We start from the raw sequence: 21311 nt of genomic DNA on the forward strand, positions 1-21311 counted from the left end.
TGAGCATATTGATGTCACTTTTGCCCTTGATATTAATAAGAGGAAACTTCTTAGAATTCATTCTTCATGGCAATTAGTTTGAGCTACTTTTTTTTTTTTTTTTTTTCCCTCTTGGCAATATATCTGTAGCCCATCCTTACGATTCAGATTCTGTATCATTAATTCACCTACCTGATACAATTTATTTGTAACCCAGAAGTCAATATTGGAGGTGTCTTTTTCAGCCATTTACATACTTATAGAGCAGCAAAGAATTTGAGTTGCCCTATGCATGGATTCCCAACTGAAGGTCCAAATGAGGGCATGCTCTCTCAACTTGTTCTACATGTACTGCAAATTGATATCTTTTTTTGAAGTCTATTTGTGCCGTGTTTTTTGTATTTTTGTGCTTTTTGTTGATGATTGCTATATAAAATGGCCCCCAGTCACGTACTGAACAGTGATCTAGGGTTCCTAAGTGATGAAAGCTGCCATGTACTTTATGGAGAGAATATATGTTAGGTAAGCATCATTGAAGCATGAGTTGTTTGATGTTAATGAATCAACAAGATATTGTAAATAAGGTGTCTTTAAACAAATGGTTCACACACGAAAAAAAAGGTTATTATTGATTGACTGATGAAAATGTGACCAGAGGCCTGTAGAAACCTGTGTATTTCCTCTAGGAACAGTGAATTTGGTATTCACTAATTCAGTTTCTGCCGAGACACTTCAGAGAGATCTAACTATAGTGAATGAGAATTAACCATATTTCAAGTTTCAGACTGCTTTTGATTTGAAAGTGTTGAAGCTTGATTAAAACAGGTAAAATGTAATATTACTAAATCTAGGTTCCTTACTTGACTTTTTTTTCCCCAACCTCCCACCCACCCATCTCCCCCATCTCACATCTCCCCTATACCAGGATTAAACTGGGGACCTCAACACATGCTGGGTAAGCACTCTGTCACTTTGCTACTTTACTTCCCTTGCCATTTTAAAATTTTGAGAGAGAATTTCATTAAGTTGCTTAGGCTGGCCATGAATTTTCAATCCTTCTGCCTCAGCCTCCATAGACTTGTGCCACCACACCCAGCTTTTTCTTCTCTTTCTATTGTAGATCTTTATCTTCCCTTAGGTTTTTTTTTTTTTTTTTTTTCCCCCCAACTTGACCCACACAGTTCGAATCAGTGGTTTTTAACTTTGGCATTATGTTGAAATCACCTCAGAAAGAAAAAAATAAAATACTACCCCTATGTTATTTAATTGAGCTGGCATGCTTCCTCAATATTGGAGTTTTTCTTAGCTCCTTAGGTAATTCTAACATACAACATACAACATAAGTTTAGGACGTGTCTTCACTGCAGTGTAAGAATTCAGGCAAATTATGTAAATTGGATACAATTTGCATCCTGGATCTCTGGTTTAGAGTTCAGGAGACCTTAGGCATTTTTTAAAATAGAGCATTATAGTTATACATAATAATAGGGTTCATTTTGACAAAATCATGCATGTATGGAATTCGATTTACTCGATTTCAGTCCCTGGTGACCCCTTTTCTCTCCCCTTTTTCCTCAATCTATTATTCTTCCTCTACTGGTCTTTCGTTTATTTATTTTTGATTGTCGCTTTTTAGATATAGGGTTTTTTGGGTTTTTGGCTTTTTTTTTTTTTAAATTCTTTATATATTCTGGATATTAATCTCCTGCTAGAGGAGCAGCTGGTAAAGATTTTCTCCCATTCTGTAGGCTCTCTCTTCATGCAGAAACTTTAATTTGATGCCATTCCACTTCCTGATTCTCAGTTTTATTTCTTAAGTTTTAGGGGTCTTAAGGAAGTCAGTTCCTGGACCAGCATATTGGAGTGTTTCTTCTAGTAGTTGTAAAGTTTTGACACCACCGTTTACCGGTGACAAGTTCTGCTCCCTCTAATGTGAAGTTTGAACACTAGAGAAGCACGCCAAGGCAAACATATTAAGCAGGTTTTATTTAAAAGTAATAGTACAGACTTCTCCCAGGAAGGAGAAGGGGGCCATGGCTGATGTTCTAAAGTCCCAAGAAGTGAGCACACCCTACATGTTTTATAGGTTAAGGTCTCTTTTGTTCTCCAGTTCTCTCCCCGCTTATCTCTCCTTCCTAAGTGACTAGGCCTGGTTTTGCAGGTGAGATGTAAAAAGTGAGAAGTGGATGGGGCAGGGGGAGGGCCAAAGCGATTCAGCCAGGCAAAGGCCCAGGGGGCATTAATTAGCAGCTCCATGCTTGCAGTCCTTGATAAAGGCAGGTAAATTTGGTAATCAATGAGCTCTGGAGATCCTTAACATTCCATTCTCCCAGGGGCAGTCTCCAGCTTCCAGAGGCAGATGACTTTCATGGCCTTCATTTCCTTGATTTGACCGATCCCCTATTTCTTTCTTTCTTTCTTTTTTTTTTTTTTTCCGGTACTGGGGATTGAACCCAGGGCCTTGTGCTTTTGGGCAAACACTCTACCAACTGAGCCGTATCCCCAGCCCCCGATCCCCTATTTCTACACTAACTACCTGTCCCCAATGGCTTCAGTTTCTGTTCCAGTTCCTAAGTCTTTTTATCCACTTTGATTTGACTTTTGTGCGGGTCAAGAGATAGAGATCTAATTTCATTCTTCTGTATATGGATATCCAGTTTTCCCAGCACCATTTGTTTAAAAAGCTATTGTTTCTCCAACATATATTTTTGGCACCTTTGTCAAGTATGAGATGACTGTGTGGGTTTGTCTCTGTCTTTATTCTGTTGATTTTTGTGTCTATTTTGATGCCAGTATCATGCTGTTTTGTAACTATAGCTATGTATAATTTGAGATCAGATATGGTGATGGACCATAGGCATTTTAAAGTTTAATTCTCTGAAGGACCTTCAAGAATCAAATTTAAGGCTATGGAAATGTTCATGTATGTACCTGACTTTCTATATAATTATAGTCCTACAAAAGACCATTTCCCAAACCTATATTTCAGAGCACAGTTTGACCTGAAATTCCTTGTTTGAGGATTATTGTGTAGAAAGGAACAATATCTGCTATAGAGTTTTTTATGGAGCAGTATTAGTGTATACCAAGTACGTTAAGGTGTGGCTACGTAGGTGATCCATAGTGTTAGGAGATGAGTAATTCTTCTGGACCAAGAATGTGTACCTAGGCAAACTTAGAAATTATTTTATAGAATGAATCTTTTGGAGTTGAATATGAATAAAAATCTCATTTTGAAAATAATCTTAGAAACTCTGTATTAAAAAGTGAATTGTCCTTTCCAGGTACTTGAAATGTGAATCTTTTTTTAAGTATTTTTGCCTTTCTTTGGGGTTATTTATTGCTAATCCTTCCGTCTCCTAAGACACATGCCATACATCCTATTTGTTAACTAAAGTCTCTGAGGGTCAGGTTGTTTATTGCGTTAGTCAGCTTTTCATCACTATGACCAAAACACCTGACAAATACAACTTAGAGAAGGGAAAGGGTTTTTTAGCTTACGGTTCCAGAGGTTTCTTTAATGGTAGGCTGAGTCCAAGAACCTGAGCCCCAAATGAGGCAGAACATTATTGATACCACTGTTTACTGGTGACGAGTCCTGCTTCCTCAGGTGTTGAAGTATAACGCCAGGGAAGCACGCCAAGGCAAGCGTAGAGTAGAAAGTAAGAAGCTTTATTAAAGAAAAGTAAAAGCAGACTTCTTCCCGGTGGAAGAAGGGAACCCAAAGGCGGAATCCATCGGATTGAGCAAATCTTGTCCTTTTTATAGGTTTTATTCTCCTGTTCTTTCCCCCTTATCTCTTTCCTTTCTGCCTACGTGATTAGGCCGGGTTTTGCATAAAGTGAAGAGGTGGGCAGGGGGAGGGCCAAGTTGATTCAGGCAGGTAAGGGCCCAAGGGGCATTAATTAGCATCTCCTTGCCTGTAGTCCCTGTCAAGGGCAGGTAAATTTGATTATCAGTGGGCTCTGCAGGTCCTTGACATTCCATTCTCCCAGGGCAGTATCCAACTTTCAAAGGCAGATGGCTTTCATGGCCCCCATTTCCTCGTTTTGACCCGATCCCCTATTTCTACACCAACTGCCTGTCCCCAATTGTGGCTTCAACATCATGGCAGAAGGGCATGGTGGAGGAGTATGGCTCCATTTGTGGCAACCAGGAAGCAGAGAAGGGGAAGTGGGTAAGGGGCCACAAGGAAAATGAACCTTTCCAGTCTGGTGTGCCCCTATTGACCCCAACCTTACTGCAATAAGTTAAGCATTTTACTATAGTCTTTGTGGGTAATGGTGGTCCAGGCCTGTATTTCTGACTTCCAGGGAGACTGAAGCAGGATGTTCACAAGTTCAAGACCAGTCTGAGCAATTTAGTGAGACCATATCTGAAAAGTAGGAAATAAAAGGGTGGGAGGTTAAAAACAAAAAACAAAAAACAAAAACAAAACTATACTGAAGGTATTGCTGAGTGGTAGACTCACTTGCCTAGTATTGGTGAGGCTGTGGGTTTAAAAAACTCAAGAAATTCTTCCTAAATGCATTTAATGTGATTTTTTTTTCGTGCCCCCCACCCCCTTGCTAAGTTCATGACTAACTGGAATTTGTATAGTGTCCGCCTTCTATTGTCAAGAAAAAGTACTGAATGCAGGCAGGTGTGGTGGCACAGACTTATAATCCCAGCAACAGGGAAGATTTAACAGGAAGATGGCAAGTTTGAGTCCATCCTGGACCCTTTTTAGTGAGACCCAGTTTCAAAATAGAAAAAATAAAAAGGGCTTGGAAGATTGGAGAATAGAGACAAGGGAAAAGGGGGAAGGAATAGGGAAGGGAAAAGGGAACTACTGGAGCAAGTTATATTGCTTGCTTGTATAATTTTCTCAAAATGAACCCCAAGGTTATATAACTATAATGCATTAATTAAAAAAAATTTAAGGACTTGGGATGTAGTTCATATTAAAGTGCTCTTGGGTTCAATTCCCCAATACATTAAAAAAAAAAAAAAAAAAAAAAAAAGTACTGATACAAGAAATCCCTAAAATCACAAGATGGAATATCTGAATATACTGAGGAAAAAACAGATCACCTATATTCCTTGAGTATAATTGTCCCAGTTATCTTTTCTTTAAGCAGATCTTTGGGTTTAACACAGTAACTGACCTGGAATCGTAAGGTTTACTGTTTCATTTTAAGCTTTTATTCCTGCTGATATAAAATATAAATAGTATTTAGAAATACATAAGGGTAAAATATTTTGTGAATATCTAATTGGGTAGAAGTAGCAAGGAGAAGGGGGATATTATACTAAGTAGCTTTTCCTTTATTTTTAATTAAAAGTGATAATTTTGCTTTAGACTAGATGGTTACATTATGATGTTGAGTTATGAGTTATGAACCTATTGGGTTTCATAATGGTAATTTGTTCATTTGATTAACTAGGGTTCCTACTAAAACCAAAGTTTCATTATTAGTTTTTTAGAGTACACTTTAACCATAATAGTTCTGTAGTGAGGTGGATATGCAGAAATAACACTAGCATTTGATAAAGATATTATAATATATAAGATATTTAAGATAATATAGAAAGGTGCTAAAACTATGGTGACAAATGTAAGAAAATCCCACGGAACCACGCCGGACACGGGAAATCACATAAGGGAGTTTATTAAGCAAGCAGAGTGTCTCCCTGCAGGGTAAGAGAGAAAATGAGAGGAAAAGAGAAAAGAAAAGAAAGGGCACGCGCTAGAGAGAGTGGAAAGCTAGGAGGATAGAGAAAAGTGAGGAGGACAGACAGAAGAATGGGAAGAGATGGCGAGGAAGCTATAGTAAACAGTTGAATTCCACCAGGCTAACAGGGGACCAGTATCGGAGAAGGATACTTGCAAGCTGACTGATGAACCAATAACTAGCTAGGATGTTCACAGATTGACAAGTGGTTGGGAGGCAGGGAAAATGACTGCACCTGGTGGGCGGGGGAGCAGCTGTATACATTACAACAAATATATATATATATATATATGTATGTGTATATATAACTTCTGGAACTATGGGAAAGTAGTTACAGGGGTATATGATTGAATTAGACTGAACAGCATGTACAGGAACCTGGTGTAGCTTAAATTTGTTACAAGTAGAATAATCTGGATTCTGATGTTTTTGGTCTAAAGGGACTTTTGCAGGTTATTTTTTCTTTTTCTTTTTCTTTTTTTTGTGCTGGGGAATTGAACCCAGGGATGCTCTACCACTGCATTACACCAGCAGCCCTTTTAATTTTTTATTTCAAAACAGATTTTTCACTAAACTGCTTGAACTGCTGACCTTGAACTTTCCATCCTTCTGCTTCAGCCTCTTGGGTTTGCTGGGATTATAGTCATGTGCTACCACTCCTCTCTAAATGAACTTCAGAGAACATTTGATCTTTTTTTTCTGTGAATGAAAAATGCAGGCCCAGAGTAACTTCCCTAAATTTAACTTAGGGTTTACCTGCAGTTCACAAAAGCCTCCAGTAATTCATCCCTCTCAAAGTATTTGTAATTCATTTTTTCTCAGTTTTTTTTAAAACTACTTGACAGAATAGAAATGTTCTCAAAGAAATTACTCTACAAATTCTATTTATGATGAATTCATTACAAAACTAGATTTTCAGTTCACTGGAAAATATTGACTTTGGAACAATAAAAATGACAACAGTTCATCCAATTCCATCTAACAACCAATGGACAATGAAAAGAATATGCGAGCATAATCCCCCAAACAACAACAACACTCTAATACATTACTATCATTATGCTACAAATAACAATTATTTTTCCCTAACAGTATTGTGAAACAATAATTCTTCAAGGAGAAATGCTAGGCAATAAAATAATTTAACTTTATTTTAAAATAGAGCAGATATCAATTTATAAGGCAAGTATACTTATACAAGTCTTCAACATAGGAGCCTCTTTGGGAGGCATTCTAGATCCAGATTTGAGTATTTTATTTGAAGTGTTAATTTCCAGAACCAAAGATTCTTTTGGTCTAGCTTGAGAAATTAAGGTTTGATTCTGGAGTCGTAAACTCTGATCCTTGGAGCCAAGCTGGTTTAAGGTACATGGTTTAAGATATATTGGTTTCGTGGTGGAATGCATACTAAGCTTCATTTAAAGGAAACAGGCAGTCGTTCCTCAACTCTGGTTGGTTCAATTATTTTTATTTATCAATCCGAATATTCTCTAAGAAATTTTGAACTCTATAGGCCCCATACTGATCTTCATCTTAACTGCCTCCAACCTCACATAAACAGAAACCAACTTCCTGTTTATCTTCCTGCTTTTCTTACTTGGCTAATCCACTGTCACCCTTGTTTTTTCTCTTCCTCTCACTTGCCTTGTCTATTCATCACCAAATTCAGTCTGTTCTGCATCCTTATTAAGTCTTTTTATTCTTCCAGTCATATCTCATTTTATTTGTTAGTTTTCAGGCTGACTTCCTGGATTTTATTTTGGTCTATCCACTATTGTCAAAGGGATCATTTTTTTTTTTTTTAATTAAAAAATATGTGTATTTATTGTTGAAATACTAGAAAATACAGATTAGTGAAAAGATCACTGGATAGTGAGATTAAGGGGTGATTTTCATTTTAAAATATTTTGGTTTTTATTTTTTCCCTTGTATAGACATTTTTATCATTAAAAAAAAAACAATTTCTTATCAAGTCACTAATTCTATGCTCTGAAATGTGAATGATCTCTCCTCTTCTCTTACTATGTTTAAGTCATTTCTCACCCTCCTCCTCTTGTCAGTATTTACATATGCATAAGTTTCTTTTTGACAAACATTGCCCTCTATTACATGTATACTGACTATCCCCTTGTTCTCCCTCCCTTCACTACCAAATTTTAAGAGTGGCCTAAAAAAATAATTCATTTAAGGAGTGAAAGTTACATTTACCTTGGAAGCCTCCCTCATTCTCTTCTGGTTGTTCCCACAGTATAGTTCTGTCCTGGATTTTATATGTCATTATTTTTCTTTGTAGATTTACTCTTGTATTCATTCATTTATATTGAGACATGGTGTTATTAAGTTGTGGAGGGCTTCACTAAGTTGCTGAGGCTGGCCTTGAACTTGAGATTTTCTTGCTTTAGCCTCCCAAGTCATTGGGATTACAAGTGTGCACCACCATGACCAGTGAACAGTGTTTTCCTTAAATATTTTAACACATTTTATTATTATGCACATACATGATTTTCTTCAGAGTATATATCTAGGAATATAAGTGCTAGGTTTTAACATTTTTGTTCAATTTCACTAATAATACATCCTTCAAAAACAATTTTTTTAGCTTATTCACTTGCTGGTAGTAAATGAGGTTCAGGGATACTATATATTCCCCAATATTTGGTATTGTCTGGGTACTTTTCTTGTGAATGTTGTCACTTGATTGTTTTAGATTTCCGTGGTTGATAAAGAAAATTGAGTATGACTTTGTGTGTTTATTGACCCTTCATGTTCTTATCTAGGAAATACCTATTCCTGTGTTTTGACTGTTTAAAATTCAGTTATTCTTTATTGATTAAGTCATTATTGTGTTTGACTAATTTCTAATTCTTGAATTCATCTTTATAAAAATGCTCTACTTGTGTTTGGTCAGAGTCCCTAGGGCCAAATCTAGTCCTAAGAATCATTTCAAAGAGTTTCTGCAATTGCTTTGTTTTTGTTTTCTGTAGATTTATTCAGGATAGGTAGTCTGCCATAGTGCTGGAAATGAAAGTCTGCCTAGTCCTTGAAACACATTCTTCCTTTAACTTTCAGCTTAACTACAGTTCTGGTGTTTATCCTTTGGAGCCCTACTGTACCCTGTGAGCATCTAGAAATTATTTGCATGTTTGTCTTCTTTTTCAATCTGTGGACTTTCCAAAAGCAGGAATCATGTAGTCTTGTCACTTTGTATCCGGTATCAGATTTTTTCAGAGTGTTAGTTTAGGGAAAAAAAAAAAAAGACTTTTCCTAAAAGAGGAAAACGTTTCAATAAGTAGTTGTTAGGAATTAAGGTCTTGTAAAGTGTACTTGTCTCATAAATAGAGATCTGCTTTGTTTTAAAATAAGATTAAATTATTTTGTTGCCTAGCATTTCTCCTTGAAGAGACATGACTACTGTTAAAATTGTTTAATAATGCTGTTAGGGAAAAATAATGATTATTTGTAGCATAATAGTAGTAATGTATAGAGTGTTGTTGTTTGGGGGATTATGCTCTCATATTGTTAACTTTTTGTTGTCCATTGGTTTTTAGAGGGAATTGGATGAAATGTTGATCATTTTATATGTACATTTGCTTTATCACATACTGTTACATATAGCTACATTTTCAATGTTTTTCCTTTTCTTGTTTGTATTTCTCCTTATTTTAAGAATTTTTACCCTGTAGAATAGTTTCCCAAAGAGTCAGTTTGAGATACACCTTTTTAAGATATAAAACCTAATTCCCCATCCCCTTATTTTGTTCTATTTTCCTCATTTTTTTTTTGGTTCAGGAATTGAACCCAGGTGTGTTCAACCACTGAGCCGTATCTTCAGCCCTTTTTTATATTTTATATAGTGATAGGATCTCATAGAGTTTCAGCTTAGGCCTTGCTGCTGAGGCTGGCTTTGAACTTGTGATCTTCCTGCCTCAGCTTCTCTAGCTTCTGGGATTAACAGGCCTGCGCCTGTTAATGTGTGCACCTGGCTGCTCACATTTTAATGTACCATATGTTATGGTTTGGATCTATAAATGTCCCCTGAAAAGCTCATGTATTAAGCAGTGTAGCAGTGTTCAGAGGTGAAATGATTACATTATGAGAGCTGTAGATTATCAGTGGATAATCCATTTGATGGATTAATTCAAATGGGCTTCAAAATGGGAACTGAAAGCAGTGGGTTGTGACTGAAGTAAGTAGGTCACTTGGGATGTGGCCTGGACTTTCTATCCATTGCTTCTTCCCCTCCCTCCCTCTCTTATTCTGCTCCCTCTCTCCTTCTGGGCTACCATGAGGTGAGAAGCTTTCTTTCACCATGATATTCTGGTTTATCTCAGTCTCAGAGCAATGGAGTTGGCTGACCATGAACTGAACCTCTGAAACCATGAGCCCAGAATAAGTTGTTCTTGTCAGGTATTTTGGTCACAGTGATGACCAACCATGTAATATACAAATATTATAATATTAGTATATTAACATACCATATAATATACTTGTTTGGTTATTTATTGATTCTCTCCTCCCCAACTTGAAGGTAAATGTTACAAGGCAGGAATTTTGTTCTTTTGATCAGTGTATATTGCAAGTGTCTAAAGGATTTATTCTGCTCTTTAGGTTTTGTTTTATAATCACAAAATTATCATTAAATTTTTTTTTTGTTTTAGTGTCAGCGTCTGTCAATGAGGGATAATACTTAATGATTTAGAAGCTGGACTTTTGTTCAGAATGAATAAGCTTTTTAGGACGTTATTGAAATTACATAGCTTGCTTTTCTTAATTATTTTATGGTACTGAGAATTGAACCCACAGGTCCTTCAGCCCTTTTTATTTATTTATGTATTTATTTTAAAATATTTTTAGTTGTAGATAGGGAAAATAACTTTATTTTTTATGTGGTGCTAAGGATCAAACCCTCACACATGCTAAGCAAATGCTCTACCACTACTACAACCCCAGACCTTTATTTTTATTTTGAGACAGGTTCTTGCTAAATCTCTGATTGTTAAGCAATTACAATAGTACTTTGTCTATACAGATAACCTGAACTAATGTTTGAACAAATGTATAAGTATAAGCATTGATGAAATGATAGAAACTGAAGATAAAAATGTGTTTAAACATTGCTAAACAAAGTGTGGTCATGGAACTGTTTGTAGTTGGTTCTTTTCATTTTATGAAGAATTGACTTTGTTTCTAATTTTCCTAGTTAGTTTCAGTGAGGTAGTGTAATCTAGTTTAAAATCATGTAAAGCAATAAATGTTATCCAGTATTAATGCCACTGAAGATAAGATTTGTTGCACTGATGTGATTTATTTACTAAAATAAATAAATCTATTCATTAAGTGAGGGGAAGGGTTGGGAACAGGGAAACAGCAGGGAAGAAGAGGGAAAAAAGAAAAATAGGATGTCAGTGACTAGAGATTACTGTTTTTCACTTGTTTTCCAAGTGAAAAACAAGGATATCAAGCTGTCAGAACTACTTAGTGAAGGATTAAGTGGGCCTGAGCCTATTATCCATGTTATTGCATTTATTTTTATATTTTTGATACTCAAAAATGTTAATCTTTGTATTAATTCAGTATATCTCATTTCTTGATTGTACCTAAGGCAACTTTCTTTTAATATTTAAACTTGGTTTTACATTATGAGTTTATATTTGGAAAAGCATCTGCATTTCAAGTTGAGGGAGACCGAGTGATTAGTATATAATGTCTTCCTTTTTAAGTAAAATTCTCAGAATTTGGAGGATTTCCACAGTAGTTTTCCTCAAAATATGATCATTGAAGTAAGGCTTCTCAGAGATGTTTTACATATTGGGAGAGGTTCCATTGTTTTTGGAAACCTCTTTGTCATCTACCTCCCCGTGGAGAATCACTGTGCATGTTAGTAAGTCAAAAGTCTGAGAGGAGGCTGGGGATATAGCTCAGTTGGTAGAGTGGTAGAGTGCCTGCCTTGCATGCACCAGGCCCCAGGTTCAGATCCCAGCAGCGCGCGCACAAAGTCTATGAGAAAATCCTACACTGATGAAACCAATTTTTTTTTAAAAGAGTTGTTTTTTTTTTTTTTTTTTTTTCACTTTTTTTTTTTTTTTACTTGATCGAAGTACTTTTGTTTCTTAATATTAGTAGAACCCATTAACATCCCACTAACTCCTGTTCAGGTGTAGAAATTTGTTGCAAATATTTTCCTCCTTTTTTTAAAAAAAATTATTAGGCAAATTTCTGTATTTTTATATAATTAAAAATTTTCTTAAGTACTCTTTAATTTGCAATTTGCATTTTAGAGGCATCTGAGGTCAGAGGTTACAGATGATTGAAAAAAGTTTGTGTTCATGACATCATAGCCTATAGTAATGTGCAACAAAAGGGAGTTTTCTAATTTGTTGTATCAGAATGACTGTAAGCACTTTATAGATGCCATGAATTGAAAAGACATAGAAATATTACTATATTGGTTATGATATTTAACTGTCCAAAAAAAGCAGAAGCCAGTTTGTTTGTTTTATACTAGGAACTGAACCCAGAGGTACTTCACACTGAGCTACCTCCCCAGCCCTTTTATTTTTTATTTTAGGCAGGATCTCACTAAGTTGGTTAGGGCCTCACTAACCAATTGAGATTGGCCTCTAACTTGTGATCTTTCTGCCTGAGCCTCCCGAGCTACTGTGATTACAGGTGTTTTTAAGGAGAGAACTCTTGAGTTACAAACAGATATTCATGCTTGTTCTCTTTACTCTAAGAATGAACACTTGTAACCCCAACTAGACAAGAACTCTGCCACTGAGGTGTATTCCCATTGCTGTTATTTTTTTTTTATTTTATTTAAAAAAATTTTTATTAAAGTCTTTTATTTTTACAGACTGCATTTTGATTCATTTACACAAATGGGGTACAATTTTTCATTTCTATGGTTGTACACAATGTAGATTCACACCATTCATGTAATCATAAATATACCTAGGGTAATACTGTCTGTTCGATTCTACTATCTTTCCATTCCCCACCCCCTCCCACCCCATTTTTCTCTACACCATCCAAAGTTCCTTCATTCTTCTTTTCCCCCTACCATCCCCCATCATTATATATTGTCATGCACTTATCAAAGAAAACATTTGGCCTTTGGTTTTTTGGGCTTGGTCTATTTCACTTAGCATGATATTTTCCAACTTCATCCATTTACCAGCAAATGCCATAACTTTATTCTTCTTTGTGGCTGAGTAATATTCCATTGTGTATATATACCAGTTTCTTCATCCATTCATCAATTGAAAGGCATCTAGGTTGGTTCCACAATCTTAGCTATTGTGAATTGAGCTGCTATGAACATTGATGTGGCTGCATCACTGTAGTATGCTGATTTTAAGTCCTTTGGGTATAAACCAAGGAGTGGGATAGCAGGGTCAAATGGTGGGCCCATTCCAAGTTCTGAGGAATCTCCATACTGCTTTCCAGAGTGGCTGCACCAATTTGCAATCCACCTGCGAAGTATGAGCGTGCCTTTTCCCCCACATCCACGGCAACACTTATTGCTTATGTTCTTTATAATAGCCATTCTATTTGGAGTTGGATGAAGTCTTAGGGTGGCCTTAATTTGCATTTCTCTAATTGCTAGACATGATAAGCACTTTTTCATATGTTTGTTGATCACCTGTATATCTTCTTCTGTGAAGTGTCTGCCCATTTCCTTAGCCCATTTATTGATCGGGTTCTTTGTATTTTTGGTGTAAAGTTATTTAAGTTCTTTATAAACTTTGGAGATGAGTGCTCTGTCTGAGGTGTGTGTGGAAAAGATTTTCTCCCACTCTGTAGGCTCTCTTTTCACATTATTGATTGTTTCCTATGCTGAGAAAAAACTTTTTAGTTTGAATCTATCCCATTGATTGATTCTTACATTTATTTCTTGTGCAAATAGGGGTCTTGTTAAGGAAGTCTGGTCCTAAGCCAACGTAATGGAGATTCCTGTTATTTCAATTTATGTTCAAAAGTGAACTTTCAACCCATATCTTATGAACTGTTGTGGTTTTTGTTTTTTTGCTTTGTTACACACTGAAGAAGAATGTTTACTAATGATAACAAGGGAAGAGATGTACAATGAAAGCTATACAAATGAGAATGCAAAATCCAAAACACATCTAGTATGTGGAAAAATAGCTTTACATGTTCCAGGTGCTGATATATTACATTCTAATGTTGTATGGTAAATTATCACCTTGAAAGATTATGTGCAATGATCCTATTTAAGAAAGTAATTATGGCCCCTAGATTGTAAATAATTTTTAAATTTTTCAAAAGGCTTTTTACAAGAAGTTTAATGTAAGTTTCTCTGGAAAGCTTGTCTGAGATATATTCTTTAAGGATTATGAAGAATATCTAGACTGTTAAAACTTTATAATCTTGTAAGGGTAGCTATGGAATTGATGTTTTATAAGTAACTGACTGCTCTTCAGAACTTTACAGCATTGGTGTTGAAACATTCTGAAATTAGATTATGAATTGCAGGGCAAACCATTCAGGTTTTGAGAATTAGACATGTAAAATTATAGAAGATATAAGGGACTTATAAAGAAGAGGTATGGACATTTGGAGGAAATTTGATCAGTAATTTCATACTGTATAACTAGGAAGAAATTATACTGTTAAAGTACAAATTCTATTGATAATCTTTTCTAGAAACGACTACAGAAAGAATTGTTGGCTTTGCAAAATGACCCACCTCCTGGGATGACTTTAAATGAAAAGAGTGTTCAAAATTCGATTACACAGTAAGTACTTAAATTTTAAAGTACTTTTTGTTTATTGTCAGTATGGTATATGAATATATACTTTTTTCCTTTTGGTCCTGGAGATTTAACCCAGGGCACTTTACCACTGAGCTACATCCCCAGACCCCATTTTTTTGTTTTCTTTTTTTAAATTTTTCCACAAGGTCTCACCAAGTTGCTTAGGACCTCACTAGGTTTCTGAGGCTGGTCTTGAACTTGATCTTCCTGCCTCAGTCCCAACTGGAATTACAGGTGTGTGCCACTGTGCCCAGCTGTACCAGCTTTTTAAAAATTCCAAATTATTTTCATGTTTATCCCATTCTCTTAAACTAGTAAGTAGATAAACAGACTTTATTCCATGCATTTATATACATAATCAGTTTTGTTTTACGTAATCATGTCACATTATACACATGGTTACATAATTTGTAAAGCTTTTCTTCTTTTGCAGTGCTAGGGCTTAATTGAACAAAGGGCCTCATGCATACTAGGCAGGCATATTCTACTACTATACCCCCCCAGCTCCTGTAAAGCATTTTTTTTAAAAAACCAAATTTGCTTTGGTTTTTAATTTAAAAAAAAAAAAATTTAAGATTTTACGTAATTATTTTATGATTTTTTTTTTTTTTTTGCTAGCAGGGCATCATTTAACAACTTTTCTTAGCTGAGGGTATAGCTCAGTGGTGAAGAACATGCTTAGCATGCAGAAGACTGTGGTTTCCATCCATAAAACAACAAAACAAAAACAAACTAAAAAATGGTTTTAAAATATGCATACAGTACTCTTAGAACTAGTAAAATGGACCACTTCTATGGTCTCTGAAAAAAAGAACAAAGATATAGAAAACAATTTGACTTATAACTAACTATACTTCATTTCGATATTTCTGATTTTGGGGATAACTTAAAACAATGTAAATGTCAATAATAGAGAAAGGGTTTGTAGTGCAGCAAAATGGTATCACTTGAGTTATGGTCTTGTCAGAACGTTAGGCACAGTTTTGGGTAGTCATAATTACTTTTGAAAATTTCTTAGGGTGTATTAATATGTATCCTATCTTATTCCACCAAAGCCAATTTTCCCTCCATAGTAGAATAGCTCTTTCTTTGACTAAAAGCCAGTATATGTGAAAAATACTAAATTCTAATGTTTAAACATTACAGAGTAATATGTATTCATAGAAATTTAAGTGCTGAGACTGAAAAAACAGCACACTCTCCCATTGCATACTTACTCGGAGCCTATGTTTATAATTGGAATTATAAACACTCATGGCTTCAATTTATGTAAGTGTGCACATAATACAACTACTGGATTTCATTTTATGTAGGCATCAGTGATGTAGAAAACTGCAAAATGATTAGAATGAAACTTATAAAACACACACAAAAAAACCTTTAACAGTGGTTATCTCGGGTGATTATTATTATATTTATATTTTTCTAAAATTTCCACAATGAACGTATCATTTTTAATTAGTAAAAAGTTAATAAAATTTCCGTGTACAAAATTGAAAATTATGCCTTGTACTCGTCATGTACAGATATTATGTGATTAATGCATATTTGCTTAACTGTTATTTAAAAAGCTATGTTTGTTTAAGTCACAAGTAAATTTATGATACGTTGTGTGTTCTAAAAATTGTTATATAAAAAGAATGAAAGAGCACCAGGAAGTTTTATAACTTTTCTTTGCAATAACTCTGCCTAATAGACATGGGGGGCGTGGATAAAGAGAATTTTGAAGACTAAGATCATCCTATTTCACAAAGAGAATAGAGTTTTATTTTTCTTTTAGTCGTGCTGGAGATAGAACCCAGAGTGTCACACAAGGGCTCTGCCATTGAGGGCCAAGCAAATTTTTTGTTTTGTACATAGTTTTTTTTTTGTTTGTTTTTTATTTTTTGTTTTGGTACTGAGAATTGAACCCAGGGTGCTTAAACACTGAGCCACATCCCCATCCTTTTTTATTTTTTACTTTTCATTTATAGACATTCTCACTAAGTTGCTGATGCTGGCTCTGAACTCTTGGTCCTCCTTCCTCTCTTCCTGAGCTGCAGGGTTTATAGGTGTGCATCACCACACCCTGCTGTATATAACCTTTGTATTGCATCTAATCTAGTTCTGATATTAGGAATGTGCTAGGTTTTTTATATATGTGCTATCATTTTTCTTCCTAATAACACTGAGGTAAATGTCTGTTTTATAGTTGAGATATTCAGCATGCATTATGAAAATGAATATCCATACTCTTTTTTTTTTTTGGGTGCTGGGGATCGAACCCAGGGCCTTGTGCTTACAAGGCAAGCACTCTACCGACTGAGCTATCTCCCCAGCCCCCATACTCTTAAGGGTCTATGTGCTTTAGCTGATTTCTTTCAGAGAATAGGCAGTTATTATTTTATATACTCCTAAGTTCATACTGTGTAGGTGATAACTAGAACCCCAATACTGTGTTCTTTCTCTTATTTAAACTAGTTTTATACCTGACAAATATAAGCTTAAAGGAATTGACGATGTATGTACAAATATGTAACAACAAATCCTACCAATAAGGATAAGTATAATGTACCAATAAAAAATATGGGGAAAAAAGTAATTGGCCGATTACAATAAATAATACATGACAGAGCTAGTATTAGGAACTCGTTCTGTGAGTGTGTGTGTATATGTGAACGAACCCAGGGGCACTCAACCACTGAACCAAATCTCTAACCCTTCTTATTTTTTGAGACAAGGTCTCAATAAGTTGCCCAGACTGGCCTCAGACTTGGGATCCTTCTGCCTCAGCCTCCCCAGTTGCTAGGATTGCAGGAGTACACTACCATGCCTCCCTAGTTAGGAACTTATTCTTAATGACTTCAGTTCACTTTTGCTTCTAAATGCTGCCCTATCATCTTTGCCATCTTTATTTCCTCTTCCCTCCTTTTAAAAAAATGAGGTAGTAATCAGAATATAAATAAAAACAGACTTATGTCCATTATTGTTATATATGAAAACTAAGTTTGGAAAGATACCATAGATTTTTTTTCCTGGATTTTATTAAGTAATAAAAACAGAAATAGAAATCGGTGTAGATACTTGGCTTTCACCCATCAGACTAAATAGACTCATCTCGATTTAGCTTACTTTTCCCCATTCAGTCTTTTTAGGAATACTGATGAGAAAATAAACCTCTTAGCCATAAATCTCGGTACTCATTGTTGATACCTCCTTCCCCCGTTGTTTCTAATGTTGACATCAGAAAGTCAGTTGATTAGTTTGATGTTATCTATACAGTTTTCCAGTGACTTTAGAAATATTCTTCAGAACAGCCAGGTGAGGTGGCATATTCCCATAATCCCAGCCTCCTGGGAGACTGAGACTGGAGGATCATAAGTTCAAGCCAGCCTCAGCATTTTACTGAGATCCTGTCTCAAAATATAAAAAGGGCTGGGATGTAGCTCAGTGGTAAAGTGCCCCTGGCTTAAAAGAGAGTTGTTAGGGTGATAAAATGAACTGTTACAACTTAATGACTCCAGTAAGGCTGGGATGTAACTCGGCAGCAAAGCATTTGCTTCATATTCGCAAAGCCCTGTGTTGGATCCCCAGTTCTGAAAAAGACAATCCCACCAAAAAAAATTTAAAAATAAGATAAATGACTCCAGTCTCAGTACACGGCATTTCAGTGTTTCTTTTTCTTTTTCTTACCCCAGTCCCTTTTATCTTAAGTTTTACACCTGTCTTTTTTTTTCTAGGTGGATTGTAGACATGGAAGGTGCACCAGGTACCTTATATGAAGGGGAAAAATTTCAACTTCTATTTAAATTTAGTAGTCGGTATCCTTTTGACTCTCCTCAGGTAATTGCCTTGCTTTTAAAAATTCGAATGTATTTTTAGATTATAGCAAAATGCTGAATAGAGATTTTTTTTGACCAGGTAAAGACATTATAAATATGTGAATGGATTTGTTCTTTCATTATCTTACTTGTAATACAATAAATATCATTAACATTTTACTGTATCAGGATCAGGATTTTCCTGCCTTGTGCTTTTTCATAGATTTTAGCATAAAAGGAATTGAAAAATCTAGCCAGACTCTGAATTGTGGAAGTTAGCATTTTTTTAATAATTGTGGGCACTTTTTTCTAGATCAGGTCATTGAACAGCATGTTAAACAGGCAAGTGTTGGGGTTGGGACTGTAGCTCAGAGGCAGACTGCTTGCCTACTACGTGGAGACACTGGTTCGGTCCTCAGCACCACATAAAAATAAACAAATAAAATAAAGGCATTCTGTCCTTCTATAACTAAAAAAAAAAAAAAAAAAAAAAAAAAAAAATAGTTAGAAACAACAGCAGCAGCAGCAACAGGCAAGTGCTCTATTGGAAAGAAGTGTGTCCTTGATTCTACATTGACATGCTATCTTTGCAGTCTTATACTACAAGAGAGAATACATTACCAGTTGTTAAATATGTACATATCAGCTCAAAATCTGATCATTATGATTTGAGACAGTGTTAATGACCTAATACTTAAACAGGGTATGATGGTGGTGGAGGAACATTTTTATTTATTTTTATATAGCATTGTATTAACTATTGTAAGTATTATAGAGATAATTTAAAGTGTATAGGAGGATATGTGCAAGTTATTTGCAAACACTATGCCATTTTATATATGGACTTGAGAGACTGGATTTAGGTGTCCATGGCAAGTCCTAGAATCAGTCTCCCATAGATACTAAGGTATGTCTGTATTTCCAGATATCTCTTTCTCTTTTTCCTCTAGTTGAGATTCCATATCCACTGATTCACAAGCAAAAATCATGTGGTTTCCTGGGGTTTTTTAATGTCTCCCTGATTGACCAGTAGGTCTCCTAAGTGTATACAACACAATAGTCCTTGAAGTCTTGATTAAACTTTCTTCAGTCTGGATGTCTGTGTTTGTTAGCCTGTGTTGCTGAGACCAAAATACCTGACAGGAACAATTTAGAGGAGAGAAAGTTTATTTTGGCTGTATGATTTCAGAGGTCAATAGTCAGCCGACTCTGCTCTGGTCCCAAGGTGAGACAAGACATCATGGTGGAAGAGGTATTTAACTGTGGTCAATGATTAATTGGAGATTAGAGAGAGGGAGACTTTAGGATGACTTTCAGGTTTGTCACTTGGTAAAATGGATAAATGAGTTACTAGAAGTACTTTTTCTTCAGAGTATTACTATAATAAAATACTTCAGTTTTAAATTTGAAGTTTGTGAGATCTGTTGATTAAAATGATAAGATTTAATACCAACTTTTTCTAATATGCTATCTAATGGGATGTTCTGGGAACTGAACTAAATACAGGAAATAATTTCCCAGATAACCTGAAATTCAACTTGTTAGGTACTAAAATATGCTATTTAGAGGAAAACCATGTTTCATAGCTACTTTCAACAGAATATATCAAACAAAGGTTAGTTTTTTTTATTGGTCACGTTAAGAGAGTAAATCGAAGTCAGTTATTGTATTGTGCTATTAAGAAAATTGTCTTAAGGCATAGAATTAAATGATTACTGATGCCTTGAACTCTAAAGTTTTCTTGAGGGCAGAAAGGTATTAAGACTTGATGTTCATTTTTAACCATTTTTATAAAAATTGAAAGTAAAGGGATATATGTTGTCATGACTTCTAAGCATCTGTAGACTAATAAAAAAAAATAAAGCAAATGTCTTCCTTCTCTCTAGAAAATTACTTTCTCTTGTCTTCTGGTACCCATCCTCTTAACACCTTCAACCTATTCTTGTTTCAGCACCAGTATAACTTAGCAAGTTAGACATTTTCAACCTGAGGGAGATTGGAGAAGGGAAGTCAAAATTTTTCATCAGAGGAAAATATATATTTCTAAATAAAACTTAAGTTAAAAAAAATTCTAAAATAAAACTTAAGTTAAAAAAGAGTTCTCTAAACTGTCTCTTTATTCTAAATCAAATATCCATTTTAAACTTTTTAAATTTTTTAATATTTCTGAAAGTTGCAGCATTTATAATTCTGTCATTTTCATATTCCTTTTATTCTCCTCTGATTTTACTTCTACCTGTTCTGATTTTGATGTTGTCCAGATTCTTTATTAATACTCCTTTCATATTCCTTTTATTCTCCTCCTCTGATTTTACTTCTACCTGTTCTGATTTTGATGTTGTCCAGATTCTTTATTAACACTCCCTTATTCTTCTCACTCTTCTTTAATTTTCAGTCATCTTAAATAGTTGACTCCCAGATCTGCCCCTCTGGGTACAACTTCCTCCTGCCCTCCCTTCCTTCTTTCTTTCCTTCCTCCCTCCCTCTATAGATTGAACCCAGAGGTGATTTGCCACTGAGCTATATCTCCAACCCTCTTAAACAACCCCTCCCCCACTTTTTGGAGACAGGACCTCAGGATCTCACTCAGTTGCTTCGAGCCTCACTGAATTGCTGAAGCTAGTCTCAAACTTGAAATCCTCCCCCCTCGGCCTCCTAAGTCACTGTGATTCAGGCATGCACCACTGTGACCTGCCACTTTTCTAATGTTTCATTTCATACCCTTTGCTTTTTTTTTTTTTTTTGCAGTGCTGGGAATCGAACCCAGGGCCTTGTGCATGCAAGGCAAGCACTCTACCAACTGAGCTATATCCCCAGCCCATTCATTTCATACCCTTTGGACATAACATACTTGAATATGTCCACACAGTTCAAATCTGACACATCTTACCTGATCCCTTTTCAATAATATTTTCTTGGGTTACTATTTGCCTACCTGCTTTGTGTAAAATTCTTTCCTTTTTATATGTGGTGTTTCAAATCCTTTTGCAGTGATTAAGCCATCTCATTTCTTACTATCATTGCTAAAAGTTCTAGTTTTTATC

General features: G+C 35.4%; 1 protein-coding gene across 1 annotated transcript in view; it reads left to right on the top strand.

Annotated features, from left to right (window-relative positions):
- Ube2w (ubiquitin conjugating enzyme E2 W) overlaps nucleotides 1–21311 on the top strand; it is a 68150-nt gene that overhangs the window by 13588 nt on the left and 33251 nt on the right. The window contains exons 2-3 of the mRNA XM_047554654.1: nucleotides 14358–14449; nucleotides 18187–18289. Coding sequence (XP_047410610.1) covers nucleotides 14358–14449; nucleotides 18187–18289 — 195 coding nt within the window. The remainder of the gene's footprint in view (nucleotides 1–14357; nucleotides 14450–18186; nucleotides 18290–21311) is intronic.

Source organism: Sciurus carolinensis, chromosome 1 (genome assembly GCF_902686445.1).
Source record: "Sciurus carolinensis chromosome 1, mSciCar1.2, whole genome shotgun sequence".
Taxonomy (NCBI): Eukaryota; Metazoa; Chordata; class Mammalia; order Rodentia; family Sciuridae; genus Sciurus; species Sciurus carolinensis.